At 42.6% G+C, this 27,620-nt stretch overlaps 1 protein-coding gene across 1 annotated transcript; it reads left to right on the top strand.

Annotated features, from left to right (window-relative positions):
- Positions 1–18,205: 18,205 nt before the first annotated feature.
- Positions 18,206–26,681, top strand: LOC109907737 (periphilin-1). Its single transcript, XM_020505902.2, has 7 exons — positions 18,206–18,803; positions 19,252–19,335; positions 19,581–19,678; positions 21,226–21,437; positions 23,002–23,063; positions 23,895–24,020; positions 25,944–26,681. Exons 1-7 carry the CDS (start codon positions 18,768–18,770, stop codon positions 26,127–26,129), a joined length of 804 nt encoding a protein of 267 aa, XP_020361491.1. The 5' UTR covers positions 18,206–18,767; the 3' UTR covers positions 26,130–26,681.
- The last annotated feature ends 939 nt before the right edge of the window (positions 26,682–27,620 follow it).

Here is a 27,620-nt window from a genome sequence, read left to right as displayed (position 1 = left end):
CTCAAAATGGATCAGCAGAGAAAGAGCAAAATGTCATATAAGCCACAGTCTTATGTAAGTATTGAGTTACCGTTATCCCTATGATTATTGCGATGCCCTATTTCTTCATGTCCAATATATTCAAAAGCATTACAGCTAAATTGTATTTATTTTTGTATGTTGAGTCAGTAGTTACCTAACTGGAATTTAAAAACCAAGTCAAGAACCAAGAACGGGAGGGGGACAAGGTTTCCGAGACCAGGTCAAAACCGAGACCAGAAAAATGCGTGTCCAATTCAAGACCATGATTGTAATTCTCTCAAATCACCACCATAATAAGCGTTCAAAATGTCCAGTATTTCCATGTTCATATTTCAGAAGGCCATATGGATTCTTTAGACATTCAGAATAGTTTTAAAAAAATGGGAAAATAGTAATAATTTGTAGTGGCTCTAACAGAAACATAATGGGGAACAATGGGCCTTCTATGCCTTCAGAGAAGGGTATATGATTTATAAAATGATGATTATAATAATTATATAATTATTTTCAATGATGTTCTGATTTAGTATTTTCAGTCTTTGTTGGAAAGGAAAGGGTTAACACTGAAGAGAAAAAAATATCCAATCAGGATTTTTCTTTGTTGGTCTCTAGTGAGATAAATCTAGCTAGCTATGTCAGCCATTGTCTAGGTAGGCCATCAGAAGCTAGATGAAGGCATCTGCCATTCAACTGTATTAGGGCCAAATTTTGAAGTGACAATGGAATAAACCAATCACATTTTGACTTAATGGGTGGGTGTCACGCGGGACTAGGTGTGTGTGCAGGAATCAGACGCAGAGAGAGAGTAACGGAGTAAAGTGCTTTACTATTGCACACCAAACTGATAAGCCCAATACAATACAGGGCGCAGGACACTATACCAGACAAACCAAAACCACAGGGTGTCCAGTATAGAAAATAAAATACACCACGACCTAATATGTACACACGTAACAAAAGACAATCCCGCACAAAACAAGGGAGGGTCAAACTACTACATTTAGGGAATCTAATGAAACCAAAATACACACAGGTGAAACTAATGAGACAAAACCAACAGACAAACGAAAAAGGGATCGGTAGCGGCTAGTAGGACGGTGACTACGACTGCCGAGCACCGCCCGAACAGGCAGGGGAGCCAACTTCTGCGGAAACTTCTGCCTTCTTGAAGACCAACAGGTCACTGCGCAGTAGTTTTCCTAAGGTCTAGCTAGCTAGCTTTGTTGTTGGCTAGTTTGCAGCGACTGCAGCAGGTGTTATCAAAGATGATGTTGTTGCTCATTTGTTAACTTCTCCCTTTTCAAGAATAACTTTCAACATAAAGTTAAGTTGCAAAGGATCATCAACCCGTTTTCTCCCCAATTTTGTTGTATCCAATTGATAGTTACAGTCTTGTCTCATCACTGCCGCACGGATTCGGGAGAGGCGACGGTCGAGAGCCATGCGTCCTCCGAAACAACTCAACCAAGCCGCACTGCTTCTTGACACAATGCCTGCTTAACCCGAAAGCCAGCCACACCAATGTGTCAGAGGAAACACTTTACACCTGGCGACCGTGTCAGCGTGCACTGCGCCCGGCCTCCCACAGGAGTCGCTAGAGTGCGATGAGACAAGGACATCCCTGCCAGCCAAACCCCCCCCTAAGCCAGGAGACGCTGGGCCAATTGTGCGCCGCCCAATGGGTCTCCTGGTTGTTGCATTTAGTGGAACTGAAAGTATTTAGGCACATTAAATCTTATTAAAAAGTTTCCATATACACCCCCTGGAAGAATGACACTTAAAAAAATAAATCTGACAAGCAACCACTTAGATATGGCCATTTTCACCTTTTCAGAAATTCTTAGAAGGTTTGGGAATTACATATACTAACACATTTGTGAAAATTCTATAGTAATATAGAGTGGGAAAGCAGCCGTGCGTTTGGACAATTAATAGACACTGCAATAAATAAAACTGAATAAAGAAATCTGTCAATGTCCAGGACCTGAGTCTACACAGACCGGTGCACTATAGCCAACCAGAGCACCAGTATACAAAAAGCTATTTGCCACATGGACTTGCCATCTTTAACTTTGAACTGCACTGTGTGTTTAAAACACATCCACCAAAAGCCACAAAATATCCCTGAATAGATTTCTGCAAATATGTAAACACCTCGGGAGTCCTCTTACATTTGGGAACTTTACAGTCCTTTTGACTAAACCATGAAAAGGTAGGCTCTCCCCCAGCTATGCACAACAACAAGATCAACAACTAATGCTAGCCAGAGCAAGATGAGCTAAAATTTAACAAAGGAATAGTAGATAAACCCTCTCAAACTTTTTCAGCTAGTTGGCCATCATAATTGCACTCATGGGGAACTGTAGCCTCCTTGTCCTTCTGCAGCTTGCCTGTCAATGCATAATTGACCCAACCAAGCACCCAAGGTAACTTGCTTGCTAGCTAGTTCCAGACACAAATGAGAGAACATCTCACTTTGACCATTTCATTCACCATAGCAGAGCTGGTTAGGCTGTTTACATGTTATCTAGAGCATTCTTTACTAACTATAAAACATGTGTCTACGTTTACGTCTACGTTAGTGTTTGTAAATTCATCAGTTGTTCTGTGCTCTGGCACACTTCAGAGAAATCAGAGTAGATAGCCAGAGGGAATTTGCGATCGCAAGAGATATGTCAACTGGATAACAGTCGTTCAAGTTCTTGCTAGCTAACCAAATGACACCTGCAACTCCAGCTGTGTATAGCCACCAAAAAACAATACGAGGGGGAAAAGTCAGTCCCTCACCCACTCCTCCAATGGCATGCTATGACATCCTCCTAGCAGCTAGCTAGCTAACGTTAGGCTACGTGTTTTTAGATTGCTTAAATATATTCGCTAGCCAATTAGCCACGCTTGATTGACTTGTGATCATTGCCCTTGCTAGTTAGATTGTATTGACATTCCCAGCCTTAGTTACATTCATCCGTTATTGTCCAGAATATTGAGTCATTGAAACTGAAACACTGCATTCCGAATGGAGGCAACAAACAATGTACCAGGCCAGCTGTGATTTACAACCTGATAACAATATTTTTTGCACTACCGAGACATGTATTGGTGAATTATATTAATCATGCATTGAACTGCATCCATCTATTCTGCCAACAATGCCTTATTGTACCTCATGGAACGATGAGTCAAATATAACCTATTTGTAAAACCTCAAAGATAGTTTTGTAGCATAAACTGGGAATGTAATATTTTTTACTAATAGTATGATTGTCTGTTTGTTTCATATCTGCAAAGTAGTTAAATCGCTGTCAATTCCACTTTAAACTTTTTTTGTGTGCTAAATGTGAAATGTATTTTTTTTGCAATGGGCAGTAATAGTTGTAAATTCTTATAATTTGGACCTACTGGCTTATTATGTCTGAGTTTATGGTCTGCTTATCCTTTAACATCATGCTGTGTTTGACTGCTGTCTTTCCATCGGCCCTATGCAGTGGTGTAGTGATGCCTGAAGAAGTGGGTATTTTATTTTTTACATTTTATTTGACCTTTATTTAACCAGGTAGGTCAGTTGAGAACAAAGTTGTCATTTACGACTGTGACCTGGCCAAGATAAAGCAAAGCAGTGTGACACAAACAACAACACATGAACAAACATACAGTCAATAACACAAAAGAAAAATCTATATACAGTGTGTGCAAATGTAGTAAGATTAGGGAAGTAAGGCAATAAATAGGCCACAGTGGCAAAATAATTACAATTTAGCATTAACACTGGAGCGATAGATGTGCAGATGATGATATGCAAGTAGTGATACTGGGGTGCAAAAGAGCAAAAAAAAGAACAATATTGGGATGAGGTAGTTGGGTGGGCTATTTACAGATGGGCTGTGTACAGGTGCAGTAATCGGTAAGCTGCTCTGACAGTTGTTGCTTAAAGTTAGTGAGGGAGATATATCTCCAGCTTCAGTGATTTTTGCAATTCGTTCCAGTCATTGGCAGCAGAGAACTGGAAGGAAAGGCGGTCAAAGGGGGTGTTGGCTTTGGGGATGACCAGTGAAATATACCTGATGGAGCGTGTGCTACAGGTAGGTGTTGCTATGGTGATCAGTGAGCTGAGATAAGGTGGGGCTTTACTTAGTAGAGACTTATAGATGACCTGGAGCCAGTGGGTTTGGCAATGAATATGTAGCGAGGGCCAGCCAACGAGAGCATACATGTCAAACGGATGGTGACAAACGGATGGCACTGTGATAGACTACATCCAATTTGCTGAGTAGAGTGTTGGGAGGCTATTTTGTAAATGACATCGCCAAAGTCAAGGATCGGTAGGATAGTCAGTTTTACGAGGTTATGTTTGGCAGCATGAGTGAAGGAAGCTATGTTGGGTAGCCAGGTGGAAAGCATGGCCAGCCATAGAAAAATGCTTATTGAAATTCTCAAATAGATTTAGGGCATAATGTACAGACAAGGGTATGGTAGGATGTGAGTATAGTGGAGGTAAACCTAGGGATTGAGTGACGATGAGAGAGGTTCCATTTCTGGAGGCACCAGTTAAGCCAGGTGAGGTCTCCGCAAGTGTGGGGGGTGAGACAGAAGAGCTATCTAAGGCATGTTGAGCGGGACTGGGGGCTCTACAGTGAAATACAACAATAAGAACTTCCCGAAACAGCAGTAGACAAGGCATATTGACATTAGAGAGAGGCATAAAGCAATCACAGGAGTTGATCGGCAGAGCTAAGACAACAACGGGTAAATGGCGATGAATGGGCAGAGACGGTCAGTTAGGTACACACAGGACATGAGTTTGAGGCTAGGTAAACTCTAACTTTTCTAAAAAGTTCCCACATGGCCCGCCCAGTAAAGGAAAGGCTTCCTGTTTGAAAAATCCTATGTTTTTTGGAAAGGCATCCTGTGTGAAAAATCTTTTACAAAATGTCTTTTGTATAATTGTTTTTTAAAAAGTTTTCGAATAGATTTGTCAGATTTGAACCACTACTGATAGGCATCAGTAGGGATTAAGAAGTGAGTATACGCAATGCCCACTGAAAAAAAAATGTATACGGTTTATACCTGCGGATAGCCTCCACTACACCACTGGCCCTTTGTGTTTTATAAAAAGTGCACTCTCCTACATGAGTGTGCTGGTATTATGGTTGCTGTCCTTTCAGAATCACCAACCTGTCACACACTGAAGGCCTATATGTTTGCCACTGCGCAAATGTCTATAACAGGCTGTTAAAACGTAGGGCTGCAATCCCGTTAAAGGGATCGATATGGCAACAGCCAGTAAAAGTGCAGGGCGCCAAATTCAAAACAACAGAAATCTCATAATTAAAATGTATTTTATACCGTTTTAAAGGTAATCTTGTTGTTAATCCCACCACAGTGTTCAATTTCGAATAGGCTTTACAGCGAAAGCACCACAAACGATTATGTTAGGTCACCACCAACTCACAGAAAAACACAGCCATTTTTACAATTGCGTTTATATTTTTGTTCAGTGTATGTTTGAGTTATAGTTTTATATGAAGAAACAATGGTGAAACATATTCCCATCATATAACTGAACTGTCAAGTCATCGCCACGTTCCCATCATCACCCACCTGTTGGCCTCTTGCCACATCATTTTACAGAAATACTCACCATAAATGTCAATGAAAATACAATTGTTGGACATGGAAATATAGATATACCTCTCCTTAATGCAACCGCTGTGTCAGATTTCCCAAAAACCTTACGGAAAAAGCAAACCATGTAACAATCTGAGAACAGCGCAAAAAAAAAAAAAATGTTGGAGTGTTGGAGTCAACAGAAATCAGAAATAACATTAGAAATATTCCCTTACCTTTGATTATTTGATTATCTTCATCAGAATGCACTACCAGGAATCCTAGTTCCACAAAAAATTTGATTTGTTCGATAATGACCATTAATTATGTCCAAGTAGCTACTTTTGTTAGGGTGTTTGAAAACGTTAAAAAAGTTATATTACAGGTTGTAGAAACAGTTCAAACTAAGTAAAGAATCAATCTTTAGGATGTTTATATCATAGATCTTCAACTACGTTCCAACCAGAGAATTCCATTGTCTGTAAAAAAAGCCATGGAACACAGGTTGCTGTCATGTGAAATGCATGTGACCAGGACCTGGCTCTCTGCCAGACCACTGACTCAAAGAACTCTCATCCGGCCCCACATCACAGTAGAAGCCTCATTCAAGCTCTAAAGACGGTTGACATCTAGTAGAAGCCTTAGGAAGTGCAACATAACCAATATCCATCCCACTGTGTATTTAATAGGGGCTGGGTTGAAAATCGACCAAGATTTCCAACTTCCTGTTTGGATTTCTTCTCAGGTTTATGCCTGCCATATGAGTTCTGTTATACTCACAGACATCATTCAAACAGTTTAGAAACTTCAGAGTATTTTCTATCCAATACTACTACTAATAATATGTATATATTAGCAACTGGGACTGAGGAGCAGGCCGTTTACTCTGGGCACCTCTGGGCACCTTTCATCCAAGCTACTCAATACTGCCCCTGCAGCCATAAGAAGTTAAAGTTACGTCCGTCGTTAGTGGTAGAATGACCAGACCAAGGTGCAGCGTGGTAGGCGTACATTTTCTTTATTAAATGTTCCACCAAAAAAACAATAAACAACACAACGAACGTAAAGCTTCGGCATGCAACAAACAAAGACAAGATCCCACAACTGAAGGTGGGAAAAAGGGCTGCCTATGTATGATCCCCAATCAGAGACAACGATAGACAGCTGCCTCTGATTGGGAACCATACCCAGCCAACAAAGAAATATACAAACTAGAATGCCCACCCAAATCACACCCTGACCTAACCAAATAGAGAAATAAAAAGGCTCTCTAAGGTCAGGGCGTGACAGTTATGATATTCATGTTTCAAGAAAGGAGTGTATATATTTGGCCTGGTGAAGCAGTTATATGCGGTGACTGTTAATTCAGAGTTTTTTACTCTGCTGGTCTCGGGAAATAAATTATCCTCACTGTCCGAGGCAGAGGCAAGACCAGGCACACATGAATCCAACCTTCGAGACACTCACTATGTGTACTACAACACTGTCTGGACCACTATTGGAAGGATGCAATAGCATTTTCCCACAAGAAATTCCATAGTTTGGTGCTTTGTTGGTGGTGGTAGAAAACACTGTCTCACTCTAGAATATCCCTTATTTGGTCCATTGGGTTGAGATCTGGTGACTGTGACAGCCATGACATATGGTTTACATCATTTTAATGTCCATCACACCAGTCAGTGACTACTCATGCCCTGTGGATAGGGGCATTGTCATCCTTTTGTGGCATAGCCATGGTAGCCCACCCAGCATTTTTATACATGACCCTAAGCATGATGGGATGTTAATTGCTTAATTAACTCAGGAACCTCAGGCTGTGTGAAAGCACCTGCTCTCTATATACTTTGTATCCCTGTTATAAACAGGTCAATGTTGTGTGCAAGAATCCCGACTTTGTGAGGTGTTCCTCCAGTCTTACTTCCAAATGACTAGAAAGTCAACTAGATAGGTTCAACAGTGCCAACATGTCAAAGGAACATACTGACTAATAACCAAATGAATAACCATTTATTAAACATGGCTTTGCATCATTAGACAAATGACCTAGGAAGAGCTCACTGTGACAAGAAGCAGAGGTCCTCTGGGGACAGGATCGTCCTTCTGTCCAGTCTAAAGGATGAGGGTGGACAGGCATCACACATGAAAGTGTGTGAAGAGGTGCAGGAAGAAAATGCAGAGGCTGTGAAAACCCCATCTGTCTGTGAACCACTGGTAAGAGATCACTGCTACCCATGCCTTTGTTTGACTGCCTGTGTATAGATGAGTTCTGACCAGCTGACTCTGACAGATTCTTCAGGATATTGAGGACTTGGAGGAGTCTACTGTAAAGGAAGGTCCAGTTCCTCCAAAGGACACTGAAGATACAGATAAGGCTTCAACCGAGGGCCAACAACTGGTAATAAGGCTGTGTTTTCATCAATTGAATTTGACCAGAACTGCCCAGTCTGCGCTGCATCAGTATATCTGACCCAAAATGTCTGCACAGACCCAGGTAGAGGAACACAACCCTGACATCCTCCTACCTCACCCTGTTGATGCCCTGGAGAATACCTATGTGAACACCCCCACTGTTTGTGAACCACTGGTAAGAGATCAGTGCCACACATTTGTGTTACTGTCTGTCTGAATATGGAGAATGGAGCTCTGACCTACACACTCTCTAAATATGATAAACAGATTATTGAGGACTTGGAGGACTCTCCTGACAAGGAATATCCAGCTCCCCGAAAGACTGAGGATGTAGTATGTGCTTCAGCACAGGGCCAACAACAGGTAAAATACCCATGAAATTTGTGCCTGTGTGTGTGTGTGTGCGTGCATAATCGTTTTCCAACAACATTTGATCAAAATTGCCTTTCTCTACTTGTCACTATGTTTGACCTTCAAAGATCCAGGTAGATAAGGACCGAGATAAGGACAAAGACCATGATATGCCCCTCCCTTGCTGCTTAGATAACCTGAAGAAGCGCTTCTACCAGAGCAGGGACCGCCAGATCAGGGAAAGACACTGGGCCCAGTTCAGAGCAGAGACCCTGAGGGTGGCCCACCAAGGGATAGTTGTCCTGCAACGTGACCTGGAGCTGGAGCTGGAGCGGGTTAGAGAGGGCCTAGAGGATAGACGGCAGCGCAGAGAGAGGGACCATTACACTCTGGCCCAAGTGAAGAGAGAGAGACAGAAAAAGAGAGAAGAGCAGATAAAAGGATGGATGGAAAAGTGGATGATAGGGAGGGAAGAGGAGAGCCAGGGGGAAGAAGGTGAGGAAGAGGGGGAGACAGAGGAAGAGGAGAAAGAGGGAGAGGAGGAAAGTGAAAAGGAAGAGGAGAGTGAGGATGAAGAGGTTGATACAGAGGGAGCGGAAGAGAAGGAGAAAGAGGAGAAGGTGGAGGAGGGAGACAGGGAGGGGAGTGAAGAGGAGAGTGAGGAGGATGAAGAGAGCGAGGAGGAGGAGGATGGCATAGAGACTATCTGCAAGGAGGTGAAGATGCAGATGCACTTGATCAAGGGCGACATTGAGCATGATATGAAGAATGACTATGAGCAGAACAAGAATAGGGAAGTCCAGGACCGGAAGATGTTGACCACCCTGCTGCAGTGCTTGGAGTCAGTCTACCAGACACGCACTGAGGAGATACTGGGCAAGATAGGCATGCTGTGGGACATCATGATCAACAACATGCTCCAGGACCTCCATGGAAGGAGAACAGCCCAGAAGTCAGTGTCTGCCCAGACTGCGCAGTATCTCAACTTCCGCCACAGTCCCCGTCTGGCCCCCATTACCCCTCTGACTGAAGCGGGCAGGAGGCTCCTCAAAGGATGGGCAAGAGGCCAACAGGTGGGTGATGATGGGAACATGGCGATGACTTGACAGTTCAGTTATATGATGGGAATATGTTTCACCATTGTTTCTTCATATAAAACTATAACTCAAACATACACTGAACAAAAATATAGACACAACTTGTAAAGTGTTGGTCCCATATTTCATGAGCTGAACTAAAATATCCCCAACATTTTCCATACGCACAAAAAGCTTATTTCTGTCAAATGTTGTGCACATATTTGTTTGCATACCTGTTAGTGAGCATTTCTCCTTTGCCAAGATAATCGATCCACCTGACAGGTGTGGCATATCAAGAAGCGGATTCATCTACCATATGCTACCTCCAACGTTGTTTTAAAGAATTTGGCAGTACGTCAAACCAGCCTCACAACTGCATGGCATCGTGTGGGCGAGTGGTTTGCTGTGCCCCATGGTGGCAGTGGGGCTATATGTGCAGGCATAAGCTACGCACAATGAACACAATTGCATTTTATCAATGGCAATTTCAATATACAGACATACCGATCCTGAGGCCCATCTGTGACCAACAGATAGATGGTAGATGGAGGTTATTGTAGTGACTGACACCTAGATGTCTAAGTTGTAACAGTCATGTGAAATCCAAAGATTGGGGCCTAAATTAATTGATTTCAATTGACTGATTTACTTATAATGTGTGAACTGTAAATCAGTCGAATGTTAGAAATTGTTGCATGTTGCATTTATATTTTTGTTCAGTATAGTTACATAGGTAGTGTATAGACTGTATATACGCCTGTTACAACTTAGACATCTAGGTGTCAGTCACTACAATAACCTCCATCTACCAATCTTAGGATGACGAGGCAAAGAAGACTGGCAAAGGGAAAAAGAAGAAGAAAAAGAAGAAGACACAGAGAGAACAAGTGAAGGATGAGGAGAAAGACAGTCAGGTGCTGCAGAAGGAGGAAATGGTGGAAAGTAAGCCAGAAGAGAATAAAAAGTCAGGGTAAGTGCAGTAATGAATTGATGGATGAATGAGAGCCAGAGAGCGAGAGAGAAAAATAATGTTGGTTATCATAAGTATATGATGAATGGAATATTGCCTTTGTACAGTATGTTGTCTATGGTAACTATATTGTATTTTAAATCACAGGTTTCTCCAATTGCTGCTGCTCAAACTGACATGCATTCAATGATGACAAAATATTTAGAAAAAATAAAGTTTGAAACCAGCTTGATTTTGTTTTTGATAATCTTTGGTTTATCCATCTGGGTTTCACCCGATGCTTGCATATAACTCTGGATTACTAATACTATGTATTGGCCAATGAGAGGCTTTAAAGCCACCGGTCAGCCATATTGGTGCTCCCCAGAAGAAGCAGTCCTCCATATGAATTTAATTTTTTATTATACCTTTATTTAACTAGGCAAGTCAGTTAAGAACAAATTCTTATTGCAACCTTCCGGTTACTAGTCCAACGCTCTAACCACTAGGCTACCCTGCCGCCCCATGAATGAATGGAATTATACATGCACCTCCTTCAGGTCTCTTTTTTGCCTCTCTAATTAATTGCCTGGTCTGTGAGTTTTGGTGGGCGGCCCTCTCTTGGCAGGTTTGTTGTTGGTGCCATATTCTTTCAATTATTTTCATAATGGATTTAATGATGCTCCGTGGGATGTTCAAAGTTTCGGATATTTTTTTATAACCCAACCCTGATCTGTACGTCTCCACAACTTTGTCCCTGACCTGTTTGGAGAGCTCCTTGGTCTTCATAGTGCCGGTGCTTGGTGGTGCCCCTTGCTTAGTGGTGTTGCAGACTCTGGGGCCTTTCAGAACAGGTGTATGTATACTGAGATCATGTGACAGATCGTGTGACATTTAAATAAAGTCCACCTATGTGCAAATCAAATCAAATTTTATTTGTCACATACACATGGTTAGCAGATGTTAATGCGAGTGTAGCGAAATGCTTGTGCTTCTAGTTCCGACAATGCAGTAATAACCACCGAGTAATCTAACCTAACAATTCCACAACTACTACCTTATACACACAAGTGTAAAGGGATAAAGAATATGTACATAAAGATATATGAATGAGTGATGGTACAGAACGGCATAGGCAAGATGCATTAGATGGGTACATATGAGATGAGTAATGTAGGGTATGTAAACAAAGTGGCATAGTTTAAAGTGGCTAGTGATACATTTTTTACATCAATTTCCATTATTAAAGTGGCTGGAGTTGAGTCAGTATGTTGGCAGCAGCCACTCAATGTTAGTGGTGGCTGTTTAACAGTCTAATGGCCTTGAGATAGAAGCTGTTTTTCAGTCTCGGTCCCTGCTTTGATACACCTGTACTGACCTCGCCTTCTGGATGATAGCGGGGTGAACAGGCAGTGGCTCAGGTGGTTGTTGTCCTTGATGATCTTTATGGCCTTCCTGTGACATCGGGTGGTGTAGGTGTCCTGGAGGGCAGGTAGTTTGCCCCTGGTGATGCGTTGTGCAGACCTACTACCCTCTGGAGAGCCTTACGGTTGTGGGCAGAACAGTTGCCGTACCAGGTGGTGATACAGCCCAACAGGATGCTCTCGATTGTGCATCTGTAGAAGTTTGTGAGTGCTTTTGGTGACAAGACGAATTTCTTCAGCCTCCTGAGGTTGAAGAGGCGCTGCTGTGCCTTCTTCACAATGCTGTCTGTGTGGGTGGACCAATTCAGTTTGTCCGTGATGTGTACGCCGAGGAATTTAAAACTTACTACCCTTTCCACTACTGTCCCATCGATGTGGATAGGGGGGTGCTCTCTCTGCTGTTTCCTTAAGTCCACAATCATCTCCTTTGTTTTGTTGACGTTGAGTGTGAGGTTATTTTCCTGACACCACACTCCGAGGGCCCTCACCTCCTCCCTGTAGGCCGTCTCGTCGTTGTTGGTAATCAAGCCTACCACTGTAGTGTCGTCCGCAAACTTGATGATTGAGTTGGAGGCGAGCATGGCCACGCAGTCGTGGGTGAACAGGGAGTACAGGAGAGGGCTCAGAACGCACCCTTGTGGGGCCACAGTATTGAGGATCAGCGGGGTGGAGATGTTGTTACCTACCCTCACCACCTGGGGGCGGCCCGTCAGGAAGTCCAGTACCCAGTTGCACAGGGCAGGGTCGAGACCCAGGGTCTCGAGCTTGATGACGAGCTTGGAGGGCACTATGGTGTTAAATGCCGAGCTGTAGTCGATGAACAGCATTCTCACATAGGTATTCCTCTTGTCCAGATGGGTTAGGGCAGTGTACAGTGTGGTTGTGATTGTGTCGTCTGTGGACCTATTGGGGCGGTAAGCAAATTGGAGTGGATCTAGGGTGTCAGGTAGGGTGGAGGTGATATGGTCCTTGACTAGTCTCTCAAAGCCCTTCATGATGACGGAAGTGAGTGCTAGTCGTTCAGCTCAGTTACCTTAGCTTTCTTGGGAACAGGCACAATGGTGGCCCTCTTGAAGCATGTGGGAACAGCAGACTGGGATAAGGATTGATTGAGTATGTCCGTAAACACACCAGCCAGCTGGTCACCGCATGCTCTGAGGACGCGGCTGGGGATGCCGTCTGAGCCTGCAGCCTTGCGAGGGTTAACACGTTTCAATGTTTTACTCACGTTGACTGCAGTGAAGGAGAATCTGCAGGTTTTGTTAGCGGGCCGTGTCAGTGGCACTGTATTGTCCTCAAAGCGAGCAAAAAAGTTATTTAGTCTGTCTGGGAGCAAGACATCCTGGTCCGTGACGGGGCTGGTTTTCTTTTTGTAATCCTTGATTGGCTGTAGACCCTGCCATATACCTCTTGTGTCTGAGCCGTTGAATTGCGACTCTACTTTGTCTCTATACTGACGCTTAGCTTGTTTGATTGCCATGCAGAGGGAATAGCTACACTGTTTGTATTCGGTCATGTTTCCGGTCACCTTGCCCTGGTTAAAAGCAGTGGTTCACACTTTCAGTTTCATGTGAATGAATGCCATCAATCCACGATTTCTAGTTTGGGAATGTTTTAATCGTTGCTGTGGGTATAACATCTCCAATGCACTTTCTAATGAACTCGCTCACCGAATCAGCATATTTGTCAATCTAACTAATTATGTGACTTCTGAAGGTAATTGGTTGCACCAGATCATATTTAGGGACTTCATAGCAAAGGGGGTGAATACATATGCACTCACCACTTTTCCTTTAACATTTTTGTAATTTTTATTACAAGTTATTTTTTTAAATTCACTTCAACAATTTGGACTATTTTGTGTATGTCTATTACAAATAAAATAAAAATATATTTAAATTACAGGTTGTATTGCAACAAATTAGGAACAACGCCGAGGGGATGAATACTTTTGCAAGGCACTGTACTCATTCAAGGGTTTTTCTTTATTTTTATTATTTTCTACATTGTAAAATAATAGTGAAGACATCAAAACTATTAAATAACACATATGGAATCATGTAGTAACCAGAAAAGTGTTAAACAAATCAAAATATATTTTAAATTCTTCATAGTAGCCATCCTTTGCCTTGATGACGTCTTTGCACACTCTTGGCATTCTCTCAACCATCTTCATCTGGAATGCTTTTCCAACAGTCTTTTAGGAGTTCCCACATACACTTTGCACTTGTTGGCTGCTTTTCCTTCACTCTGTGGTCCAACTTATTGCAAACCATCTCAGTTGGGTTGAGGTCGGGTGATTGTGGAGGCCGGTCATCTGATGCAGCACTCCACCCTCCTTCTTGGTCAAATAGCCCTTACACAGCCTGGATGTGTGTTGGGTCATTGTCGAAAGGACAGATTTCCACCGGTCTAATGTCCATGGCTCGTGTTTCTTGGCCCAAGCAAATCTATTATTCTAATAGGTGTCCTTTTAGTTTGTTTTGCAGCAATGTGACAATGAAGTCCTGATACACACAGTCTCCTCTGAACAGTAAATGTTGAGATGTGTCTGTTATTGGAACTCTGTGATGCATTTATTTGGGCTGCAATTTCTGAGGCTGATAACTCTAATAAACCTATACTCTGCAGCAGAGGTAACTGGGTCTTCCTTTCCTCATGAGAGCCAGTTTCATTTTAGAGCTTGATGGTTTTTGCGACTACTTGAATAAACTTTCAAAGTTTCTGAAATTTTACAGATTGACTGACCTTCATGTCTTAAAGTAATGATGGACTACCGTAATTTCTCTTTTTTTAATTTTTGCTATTGTTGCCATAATATGGACTTGGTATTTTACCAAATAGGGCTATCTTCTGTACACCTTGTCACAACACAACTGATTGGCTCAAACGCATTAGGAAGGAAAGAAATTCCACAAATTAACTTTTAACAAGGCACAACTGTTTATTGAAATGCATTTCAGGTGACTACCACATAAAGCTGGTTTGGAAAAAAAGCCAAGAGGGGTGAATACTTTTGCAAAGCACTGTAGTGGCATGTAATTTGTAAATCCCAAAACTTTCCCTTTGGTTTAGCTGTTTAAGACGGTTCCCTTTTCTAATTGATGCTGGAACATGATCAATACCCATAGCTTGTAGGGAGGCAGGGTTGGCATGGTGTAAGGACTTGTAGCTTGCCAAGGGGTAGTCTTCATTCCCTACCCATATGGCGTACTGTTCCGCTAAGCGGTCTTGAAGACGTCTCTTTGTTTGTCCAATGTAGAACACCTCGCACTGTGGACATTCCAATCTGTAGATGACATGAGCTGATTTGCAGTTAATGAAATGCTTGACTTGATACTCCATTTTAGAAGCTGTGTCAACAACATCGTTTTTCTGTATTTTGCAATGGTTGCACTGGTTGCATTTAAAAGATCCCTTGGGTTTGTGGTCTAGCCACATTTTTTGAGAGTCAGCAGGAAGATAACTGTGGACTAATTTGTCATTTAGGGTAGGACATCTGTTAAACCTTATGACTGGTGGCTCTGGGAAGACTTGGCGTTGTAGCCTATCACTTTGGATGATTCCCTAATTATTTTTTATGATTATTTTAATGTTCTCTGCTTCAGTGCTGTATTTTGTAACAAAGTACACTCTCTCTGATGTATCACGAGGCACTCTCCTTCACAACAAGTTGTCTTTGTCAAGTCATTGGGCCCTTATATCTGCATCTTTCAGGACCTGAGTGTTGTAGCCCCGATTTAAGAAGCAATTCTCCAATTCAGCAGATTTGACACTGTAGTCTGTTTCCTGATCGCAAATTCTATGGACTCTTTGGAGTGGCCTTTATTTAACCAGGTAGGCCAGTTGAGAACAAGTTCTCATTTACAACTGCGACCTGGCCAAACAACACAGTTACGCATGGGATAAACAAACGTACAGTCAATAACACAATAGAAAAGTCTACATACAGTGTGTGCAAATGTAGTAAGATGTTGGAGGTAAGGCAATAAATAGGCCATTGTGGCAAAATAATTACAATTTAGCAATTAAACACTGGAGTGATAGGTGTCCAGAAGATGAATGTGCAAGTAGAGATACTGGGGTGCAAAGGAGCAAAAAAATTATTTGTTCCAGTCATTGGCAGCAGAGAACTGGAAGGAAAGGCGGCCAAACGAGGACTTGGCTTTGGGGGTGACCCAGTGAAATATACCTGCTGGAGCACATGCTACGTGTGGTTGCTGCTATGGTGACCAGTGAGCTGAGATAAGGCGGGGCTTTACCTAGCAAAGACTTATAGATGACCCGGAGCCAGCGGGTTTAGCGACGAATATGATGCGAGGGACAGCCAACGAGAGCATACAGGTCGCAGTGGTGGGTAGTATATGGGGCTTTGGTGACAAAACGGATGGCACTGTGATAGACTACATTCAATTTGCTGAGTAGAGTGTTGGAGGATATTTTCTAAATTACATCTCTGAAGTCGAGGATCGGTAGGATAGTCAGTTTTACGAGGGAATGTTTGGCAGCATCAGTGAAGGATGCTTTGTTGCGAAATAGGAAGCCGATTCTAGATTTAATTTAGGATTGGAGATGCTTAATGTGAGTCTGCAAACAACTTTTTACTTTTTACTGATGTCAAGGTCCGAAAAATGAATGTTATCCTTGCTGTACTCCATAGTTAGTTTGATATTAGGGTTAATACTGTTAAGTTATTGGTGGAAGGAAATAAGTTTATCTTCTGACGGACCCGGACCAAAACAGGCAAACATCATCAATATAGCGTCCCCACCATATAATCCGGTCGAAGAAATGGTTATTAGAAGGATCCAAAATTAAGTCATTTTCCCATATACCCAAGTACAAACCAGCGTAGGAAGGGCTGTAAGCAAACTCCCATGGCACACCCTTTGACCTGTTAAAAATACGGTCCTAAAAAATAAAGATGTTATGATTAAGAGTCCATTCAGTCAGTGAGACAATAAATTCTGTAGGAGGCATCTCAGTTTCAGGTCGGGTACTCAAGAAATGGTGCATAGCTGCCAAACCCTGTTCATGCTCAATGGTGGTGGATAGACTCTCCACATCCATGGTGACTAAAAAGGAAGCTGTAGCTATATTGTTCAATTCCTTAATTTTGTTCAACACATATGTAGTATCTTGAAGATAGGCTGGGAGTGACGGCAGAAAAGGCTTAATAAAGTAATCAATGTACTTAGAGATGGGTTCTGTCAGACTTCATTACCACTAATGACTGGTCTGTCTGGGGGGTTTTCAAGATTCTTGTGGACTTTTGGAAGAAGGTAAAAAGAAGCCATACGCGGACTGCCATTTAAAAGAACTTTGAACTCCTTGTCTGAAATGTAGCCATTCTCCTTAGCTTCTGTGAGGATCCCTTTCGATTCAGTTTTTAGGTCCTCTGTAGGGTTGAAGGTAAGAGATTGGTAGAATTTGACAGTGGTAGGCTTCTGTCACATATTTGTCCTTACTCTACACTACTGTCTGCTTTTTTTAACCACAATCCATCCATTTTTGAACAATGATTGAACTGCATCCCTTTCTGTCTTAAATTACGTTGTGTTTGGTTAGAGTGAATTTTACCCCTAAAACATATTCTCCACATCAAAATTCACCTTCTTGGCAAATGTATTTAGTGTGGCATTCTGGACGATGGGACAACTGCGCCCAATGTTAAGTGCCCTCTCTGCTTAGCACCATACTCTGCTCAGTTTGGCAGCCGCGCAAGTGGGAGATCTCTGTGTGCTTCAGTTTACCAGATCTTTTTTTCTCAGTTAACTTGAAGATCACTCCACGACCCACATGCTGCAGCGCTGTCGTTCAGCAGCAGATGATGCGCTGTTAGCCACTGCCTTGTCATTCCCACTCGCCTTCACTCACCACTGTCATCAAATGGACTCAAGCTAGCCACAAGTTCTGGCTGAGCTCAATCGTCATGAAACGCAAACACAGCGATGAGTTTCTCTCTCTTGGTTTCACACAAATTTGAGAAGTAACGAGGAGCGCCCACAAAACAAATAATTTCTCATTTGGGTCCCAGGCTGAAAAAGTTTAAGAACCCCATGCTCTAGATCATCATGGCATTTGTAGTTCTTTATGATAGACACATTATCAGCTAATTAGCGTTTCACTTTTTGGGGGTTAAATACAGGTGAACATATTTATAAAAGTCACCTTGTCCTACCTGGAGAGATTTACACAGTTATCAAAACAGCACACCAGGGTAAACCTAAGCCCTTACTTGAAGTGTTTCTAAAATCCCCTATGGGGAAAATGTATGATGGAAAAACGGTTGGAACCATTTCCCGTGTGATCGCTAGGTTTTATGGGTATTATGACAAAGATTAGCCGTCGAGCCAGCTCTATGATCCACTCTAATCAAACAAGTAGTTGAGAAGTCTAAATGTTATCTCAGCACGCCATCTTGTGGCAATAATCGGACAGCGCTTGTTGTAAAAGTCGCAGGTTTGGCAGGAACGCAAATCACAGGTGACAACTCCGAGTAGCACAATATGGCTAAACAAGCCTTCTTTATCCGCGTTTATTGGTTTTGCAAATGGTTTTTTAAGAAAACCTGGTGATAGGACAGGTTCATTTGCACACAGTTTATGTTCGGGTTACCAGAAATTGACTTCACCACATCATGTAGTTGAGTTTAGTCAGCTAATATTACCCAGTCAGTGGTGTGCTGTCTCTGGAAAGCTTACCTACACAGCCTTTTAAAACGAGAAGTTGAATGTCCACAAGGGACCACTAGGCTACACCTTCTGCATTGCTCGCGTAGAAATCGAAACCAAAATGAAGCCGTCTCGAAAGAAATCCTGTGAGGTGACAATTAAACGAATGTCATAGAGCAATACAAGACGACACTTAAAGATCAAACGCGCGCTGCTGGAGACAACAAAATTAAACTGGCTCCTCCAAACAAAAGAAATGGATCCACGGCAGCAGGAATCTTCACAGGGCAAGGTAAATAAACCCGCTATTATTATGTCCTAATCATTCAAAGCCTCCTCTGGTTTGTCTCATTGAAGGAAACATCTGTCAAACGGTCAGTTCGTTTGTTATGTTATTAACCAAGTGTTTTAGACAAGTGAAGTGCACCCTAATTCTGTAATCCCTACCCAAAACTCCACTTCCTGATTGTTATCATTGTGAAGGAATTATTGTCCAGCCAATCCAATATCCTGTTCACAACTGAAACAAACATGCATTGTTTTGTGGGATCGGCTATTGTTGCAATAATATTATTCAAGAATTGTGGTCATTCTAGCACAAGTAAACATTGCACATTCGGTTTGTACTGGCAGTCGCATCCCAGAAACAAATGCATTAGTTACACATCAGCTAAAAACACTAGAGTAAAGTTCAACACCTCCCCCATATTATTGATATGATTGTTACTTTCACTTTCAAGAGCTCCACCATGCCACACAAAGAACGCAGTGAAGAGTCACGTGACAAGAGGCCCAGCGACGTACCTATCAAACATAACACTGAGGTATATAATCCATACACCAATCAGTCATTCAATCAATTTAACTGTAGTTGTGTTTGGGTGATTGTGTGTAACGGCCGCCTTAGCATGGTCCCAGACAGTCCCAGATCTGTATGTGCTTTTGCCAACTCTTCTGTCATATTCATTCTATTGTGTTTACTGCATAAAGATCTGGCAAAAAGGCTAGAGCACTGTGAAAATAGTTTCTCATCAGGAACAGTAATTAGCTTACTATGTGACATTTTCAGGAGGAGAAACAACCTTTCAGAAGAATGAGAAGTCCACCTAGACCCAGAATAACTAGTTCATTTAGACCAAGATTTGGAGGAAGATTCTACAGACCGCGGTAAGATTAGAGGGCATTCCAGAGCAACCTTGTAAATGTTCAAGGGTTTGCTCTTGATCATTTCAACATTTCCTTATCTTCACCCACTTTTGTCCAATTCAGATTAGGTTGTAGAAATATTCACTCACTCACTCATCCATATACACTACTTTTCAAAAGTTTGGGGTCACTTAGAAATGTCTTTGTTTTACATGAAAACATGCATCAAATGAGTTGCAAAATGAATAGGAAATATAGTCAAGATGATGACAAGGTTATAAATAATGATTTTTAATTGAAATAATAATTTTGTCCTTCAAACTTTGCTTTTGTCAAATAATCCTCCATTTGCATTAATTACAGCCTGGCATGCATTCTAGTTGTGAAGTTGTTGAGGTAATCTGAACACCCTCAACTAGCCTACCTGGTTAAATAAAGGTGAAATAAAATAAAATAAATGCTTCCTGAAGCGCCACCCACAAATTGGATTGGCTTGATGGGCACTTCTACGTACCATTCGGTCAAGCTCTCTCTCACAACAGCTCAATAGGGTTGAGATCCGGTGACTGTGCTGGCCACTCCATTATAGACAGAATACCAGCTGACTGCTGCATAGTTTGGGGTGGCAGGTTTGGGGCGGCAGATTTGGGGCAGCAGGTTTGGGACAGCAGGTAGCCTATTGGTTAGAGTGTTGGGCCAGTAACCGAAAGGTTGCTAGATCAAATCCCCGAGCTGACAAGGTAAAAGTTAGCCCACTGTTCCTAGGCCGTCATTGTAAATAATAATTTGTTCTTAGCTGACTTGCCTAGTTAAATGAAGGTTAAATAAAAAATAATAATGATAGTTTGGAGCTGTGCTTTGGGTCGTTGTCCTACTGTAGGAGGAAATTTGCTCCAATTAAGCGCCATTGCAAAATGGAGATATAGCCTTCCTTCTTCAAGATCCCTTTTACCCTGTACAAATCTCCCACTTTACCACCACCAAAGCACCCCCAGACCTACACATTGCCTCCACCATGATTGACAGACAGCGTCAAGCACTCCTCCAGCATCTTTTCATTTTTTCTGCGTCTCACGAATGTTCTTCTTTGTGATCCTTCATTTCTCAGAACAAGAATAGACTGACGAGTTTCAGAAGAAAGGTCTTTGTTTCTGGCCATTTTGAGCCTGTAATCACCCACAAATGCTGATGCTCCTTCTTTAGACTCAACTAGTCTAAAGAAGGCCAGTTTTATTGCTTCTTTAATCAGAACAACAGTTTTCAGCTGTGCTAGCATAATTGCGAAAGGGTTTTCTAATGATCAATTAGCCTTTTCAAATGATAAACTTGAATTAGCTAACACAATGTGCCATTGGAACACAGGAGTGATGGTTGCTGATAATGGGCCTCTGTAGATATTCCATAAAAAATCAGCCGTCTCCAGCTACAATAGTCATTTACAACATTAACAATTTCTACACAGTATTTCTGATCAATTTGATGTTATTTTAATGGACAAAATGTTTTTGACCCCAAACTTTTGAACGGTAGTGTAAATATTTTTTTCGAATGTTTTCCTTCCTGTATAGATTCATAAGGGACGATCATTCATTCCGGAAGCCCCGCTTCAGTTTTGGGTTCCAAAGGTACCACCCTTTCACCCCTCGCCCACGGTTCAACTGGAGGGACCAGTCCGGCCCACCACAAGGCCCCCCCCCGTGCCCTAACAACCAGTACAACGACCAGAGGAACATGGACAGGAGCGGTCCCGCCAGGGCCTCTACTCCTAAAGAACACAGCAGTAGGTTTATACTCATGTAGCAGTTTAGACCAAATGACTCGGTGGTTACAGGGTAAGAGCTCTACCATCTGTGCCATGAACCAAATATCTTAGCAGTTTAAAAGTACAGGCAATACATACTTAGACCTATATCACTTTCCTCCTGTGAACACTAGAGAGCAGTGTGAGCAAGCAGTGACCATGTTGACTCTGAATAATATTTGCATTCTGACATATAGGCTACGTTTGGAATGTGTTTTGCTCATCAGCATTCCCGGTGGTTGATATTCACCAAGCAACAACATGACAATGTTACATAAATGCTGGCTACACACGGCATTGGTAGATATTCATCAAATTATAGGTGCTGTCTTTGCGTTTTGAATCAGTGGATAACTAATTGGTCTCTAGACTCTACCCACTCACTCACACATACCATTTTGTTCGTGTTTCTGTTTCATTTATTTGTTTCCTGCAAATATTTGTCTTACTTTTGAACTCTGCATTGTCGCGAATGGGCTCGTACTGTAAGTAAAGCCTTTCACAGTAAAGTCTACACCTGTTGTATTCGGAGCATGTGACCAATAACATTTGATTTGGTCACTATTAACCATTTGTATTTAGCCACTGTATATTCCTACATGTTTCTGATCATCAGATTTCTCCTCATCACGTTATTATCATGAAGAGTTTTGTAAGACCACAGTCGATGTGCTTGCAAGTCAACAATTAGCACTTATGGTTTAGCCCCATTCTCTATCACGGTTGAAAGTGTTTTCTTGAATAACTTTGCATTGCCTGAAGAAGACCTTTGTCTTGTTACCTGCAATAGAAACCATACATCTCATCTTTACTCTCTTTGGTGTTGATAACATGAGCTGTATTGCTATTCTCAACCACAGTGGTGTTTTCTTCTTTCTATTTAATTCAGCTGCTAAGTCTCTGCGCAGACTGCAGTGCTGTGGAAGTGTGTGAGAGAGAGATTGTGTGAGGAACAGGTTGCTCTATGTGCCTGAGAGATATGCTATTATGGTGACTCATCTCTATAGTGTGTTACAGAAAGAGAGAGAAAATGAGAGCGAGAAAGCAAAAGAAAATGAGGAGAAAGAGGGAGTGAAGTACCGGGCAGACAGCCAGCTGTATATACTGAGCCCTAACAAAGCTATCGCCTCATATAGGCACACTGCAGTCAAACGTTGCTAGGCAGCTTTCTCAAATCACACCCAATGGATTGTGCTTAAAGAAACATTCATTTTAGCCCCAACGCGCTGCCTGTAGACAATAAACCTCCCGCTGCCCGCAGAGAGATGGCGATGGGGAAGCTTAGGCCTGAATTGTACCTGCAGCTAGAGACACCAATGTGATGATAGTTGAGGAGGACACTGGGTAGATTGAGGAGTCCCAGCATCAATCAGAGATAGTTAATTTAGAGATACCACCTGTGCCAATCAAAGATTTTCGAGTTTATCACAGATGTCAGCTGCTGTAGTTTAGCTCTAACTTATCCCCCATCTGTTCCCGAGCTGGTAGAGTGTGTTGTGTTGAATTTGTTGTGAAGACGTGGTTTGTCTGTGTTATGTTGCAGGTGCTCTCAGGTCTTCTGCAGGCCCCAGCAGAGAGAAGGAGAAGCAGCCTGTGTCGTTCATAGTAAGTCCACATTCCACCACTCCTCTCTGCCTCTTCTGGGATGGGGGGAGTCTGCGCTGTACACAGTAGTGCACACATACTGTATCTGCTGTCCTACTCCCGTAGTGTATGGTGGTGGCAGAAAAAGTCTAATCATTCCCTTCATCTTCCAAAAAGTACAACATGCAGGCCTCTTTCATCATAAAAAACTTTTAGCCACTAATGTAGCTTCACACAAATGATCCCTCCCTGCTTGACTGCTGCTTCAATTTCTCAGAAGTGAGATGCTCCACACTGGGAGGTACGCATTGCAACACATTTCCTCATGTTGAATAGAAACCTGAGTGCATCTCTTTTCCCATGATGTTCGCGATCAAAAATATTTAGTACACACACAGTCTTTCACAGTCCTTCAAATCACAGAATGAAAAGAACCCTCAAACATTTGAGCAATCTTGGCTAGACTGCTCGGGAAGATTATTAACGTGTGTGTGTATGCATGTGTGTGTGTGTCCTCCACGCCGCATGGTGTGATAGGAATTGGAAGGACAGAGAAAGCACAGACGCAGCATAAAGAATGAGAAAGTTGGAGTAATTGTGTGGTCTGACTTGGAGAGGAGCACAGGGTCATCGTCGTCTTCAGTTTAAACATGCTCATTATTCAAATAGCCTGGCTGCCTGCTAACCTTAATGAGAGAGAGAGAGAGATGCACTTTTAAGGAACTCAACAACAGTCAGATGGGCTCTGAAAGGCAAACACAGGCAGACTAGCCACGTGCTGCCAGAGTACTGACGGTGTGTTAAGGTCTTAAGGAATGCTTATAACTGTCTCTCACCCCTGTGTTTCTGTAGGTGGCTCAAGAGAAGGAGAGATCCCACAGCAAAGAAAGAGAGAGGGGTAGAGAGCTCCCCTCCACCATAAGCAGGGCCACAGCACGAAACAGAGCCATCCAACAGAAGAGGAGAGAAATCGAGCAGGTATAGCACCATTCACAGTACAGTGAAACAGATTGAGAAAGAGAGGGGATGTACCACACTGCAGCAGCAGGTGAGGAGAGAGGTAAAATGATTTACACTAGTGTAAACACCAAAAACAGAGCTTGAGAGGGTTAGAGAGGTAACATAGAGGAGAGAGAGATAAAGAGGGGGTAGGATTATGAGCGGGTGGGATGAGGAGGGAGAGAAAGAGAGAGGGGGTTGTGGAGAGAGGCTTGGGAGATTTGATCACTGCGGTGCCAAAACTAATTGAGAAATGGCCAGCTGAAGCTGCCTCAAATTTATCATAATTTGTTTCTTCCTTTTAGCAGCTGAATCAGTTGAATAGGATCATGGATCATGATCAGATCCAATACATGGTGATGTTGTACATCCCTGGGTTGTTTACCTCCAATCACTCTTAAGCGCCTATCAGAGTCCAAAATGTGTACGCGTGCACACAGCAATGTTATAGAATATTGGACCGTTGGCTTTCATACTTTTTGAATTATCTGTGCGGCTCAAGCAATTTCTCCAACTGTCAACACATTGAAATGGATAGAGGACGTGTACACGGAGCCACGTTGGATGGGGATTGTGAGGAGGTGTGCATTCGGGCTGTGCGGATTGTGTTCTCGGAGCAGCTATGTCACAATGGGACACCGAACTATCACCTCTGCCTCTGTGGACTCTGAATTACGCCGAAGATGGAGCTCCTGTTATTGTCAGGTTGTTTGTCCAGGTTTTTTCATCATAAATCAGTCATCACATGGGCGTAGTTCGGTTGTCTTTCAATAGGTTTTTAAACACGCGCTGTGATGGATACGTCACAGTTAATGTGACAGAACATCACATGAAGCGTTGTCAGTGGGAGGTGTGTGTGTGTTGGGTGTTGTCTCTCCATCCACTCGACTGATGAGAAGTTCACTCTCGCTCTTCACATCTCCATGGTAACTGCTGAAGGTAGGCTCTGTGAGAGAGCAGTCTGGCAACAGGTAGCTGATATACTCGTCCTCCAAAGACACACACACAATAAATAGAACATTTTTGTTGTGGGGGATTAATTGCTTTGCTAAAGGGCAGAATGACAGATTTTTCCCGTTGTCGGTTCGGGGATTCGAACTAGCCACCTTTCGGTTACTGGCCCAATGCTCTAACCGCTAGGCTGCGCATTCATGCACGCAGGCACCAACCAACCCTAATTGTAACCCTAACCTTAAAATAGCCTTTGTCCTCATGAGATGTGGGAAATGTCCCCAAATGGATCGAAGAACCAACCAACATACACCTTTGCATGGTGTGAACAGCTCTCTGTGCGTGAGTGCTGCTACCTTGGACTATTAATCCACTCCGTGATAATGGCACACACATGACGGGACCTCTTGCCCCAAGCATCTCTCCCAGAACTCTCTCTCCCTCTTTCCCACTTTTACTTTCTAACCTCTCTCTTTCACCTTCTTTCTTTCACCCTCTCTTCACATCCGCTCTATCTCTAGTGATTATTCTCTCTTCAACCCCCCTCTCTTTCTCTATCTCTCCCTCACTCCTATTTCCCCCTTTCCAGTCTCTTTCTTGCCTGCTCCTCTCATGTGTCTGAATACTTCTGGTAATACTGTGAGCTGAGTTTCTTTAGACCATCTGTGCTAAGCTCCTCACTGGAACAGGAGCCACAAAACAACCTCTCACGTGCCATGAAAATATGTTTATATGTGTGTGTGTGTGTGTGTGTGTGTGTGTGTGTTTTATGTCACGCTGGTGTACAGTTAGGACTGTGCCATCGTTTGGTTGGGTTTAGAAGATATAGTTTAGATTAGAAGATGATGTGGTTTAGTAGATAGATTTAGTGTGTACAGTATGTGTTTTAGGACTGTGATGCACAGTTAAGTGTGATGGTGAAAATGCTGACTGTCTGTGTTTTTTATGCAGGTGTACCGTCAGGACTGTGACACGTTTGGCGTGGTGGTGAAGATGCTGATAGCCAAGGACCCGTCTCTGGAGCGGCCCATCCAGCCATCTCTGAAGGAGAACCTTGGGGAGATCGGCCTGCGCTGTGTAGAGGCCATGCAACAGTTCATAGAGGAGTATGACACCAGGGAACCATCACCACAGTGACACACACTCCCCTTTGTCTTAACCTGTGTAAGTGGTGTGCTTGTATACCAAAACAACACACACAGTCATATCTCACAAAGCTCAGAAATGAAACTCAATATTGTATACGTGCTGATTGGGTATGTGACATTGCCGATGTTGAATAGCACGAGTCTATGTCATGACTCATGAGCTGGCCTGTCCTAGTGTCCTTGGTCAGTCAGGCCAAAGTCACTCCTGGTGCTCAGCCTTCTGGAAGCTCTGTCTTGACCTGTGATCGTGACTGCTACTGAAACTCAATCATTTATGATGTGTTATCAACTTTCAATATTGCTCTTGACAATGTGATGGAAGATATAGCTATTGCCCTTGTGTTTCCTACTGAAGTATAGCTAATGAATTCTAAGCCCTGTGACATATATATAAAAAAAATAATACATTACATGATAATTGTACATAAATGAGCTATGTTGATATACAAGGATGATTATATCTAATACAGAGGAAGAATCTATTTACACACAACGTTTGAATGTTTTCACTCTAATAAAAGAGATCTGCTCTTAAAAATGATATGGGTGTTTGATTCAGTGTTGTATTGTATAGTGCTATTCCCTAGACCCCCTGATCTGCAAATCACCCCGATCTACCAGTAACTGCAAATTCTCTGTACCTCAGTTGGTAGAACATGGCGCATGCAATGCCAGGATACTGGGTTTGAATCCCGGGACCACCCGTATGTAAAATGTATGCATGCATGATTTAACTTGCTAAATTTCATAAAATTATCTTTACAGTATTAAATCAACCTGATCTACATATTTTCTCATTACTACCCAATAAAGGTGGTCAATGTGTGCAGCAGTCAGCTCAGGGCCATCGTATTGAACATGTAAATTCAGCAAAAAAAGAAACGTCCCTTTTTCAGGACCCTGTCTTTCAAAGATAAATTGTAAAAATCCAAATAACTTTACAGATCGTCATTGTAAAGGGTTTAAACACTGTTTCCCATGCTTGTTCAATAAACAATTAATGAACATGCACCTGTAGAACGGTCGTTAAGGCACTAACAGCCTACAGACGGTAGGCAACTAAGGTCACAGTTATGAAAACTTATGACACTAAAGAGGCATTTCTACTGACTCTGAAAAACACCAAAAGAAAGATGCCCAGGGTCCCTCATCTGCGTGAACGTGCCCTAGGCATGAGGAGGCATGAGGACTGCAGATGTGGCCAGAGCAATAAATTGCAATGTCTGTACTGTGAGACGCCTAAGACAGTGCTACAGGGAGACAGGACAGACAGCTGATAATCCTCGCAGTGGCAGACTATGTGTAACAACACCTGCACAGGATCGGTAACATCCGAACATCACACCTGCAGGACAGGTACAGGATGGCAACAACAACTGCCCAAGTTACACCAGGAACGTACAATCCCTCCATCAGTGCTCAGACTGTCCGCAATAGGCTGAGAGAGGCTGGACTGAGGGCTTGTATACCTGTTGTAAGG

The sequence above is a fragment of the Oncorhynchus kisutch genome, linkage group LG17 (assembly GCF_002021735.2).
Source record: "Oncorhynchus kisutch isolate 150728-3 linkage group LG17, Okis_V2, whole genome shotgun sequence".
NCBI lineage: Eukaryota > Metazoa > Chordata > Actinopteri > Salmoniformes > Salmonidae > Oncorhynchus > Oncorhynchus kisutch.
The sequence above is the reverse complement of the archived record's forward strand: the minus strand, read 5'-3'. Positions and strand labels throughout refer to the sequence as shown.

Bases quoted from the DNA above. Each gene is read 5' to 3' on its own strand.
- LOC109907737 (XM_020505902.2), top strand. From the start codon at position 18,768: ATGGATCCACGGCAGCAGGAATCTTCACAGGGCAAG. The intron at 19,679-21,225 runs GTAAGATTAGAG...CTTCCTGTATAG, and splicing joins GGAAGATTCTACAGACCGCG to ATTCATAAGGGACGATCATT. The intron at 23,064-23,894 runs GTAAGTCCACAT...GTGTTTCTGTAG, and splicing joins AGCAGCCTGTGTCGTTCATA to GTGGCTCAAGAGAAGGAGAG.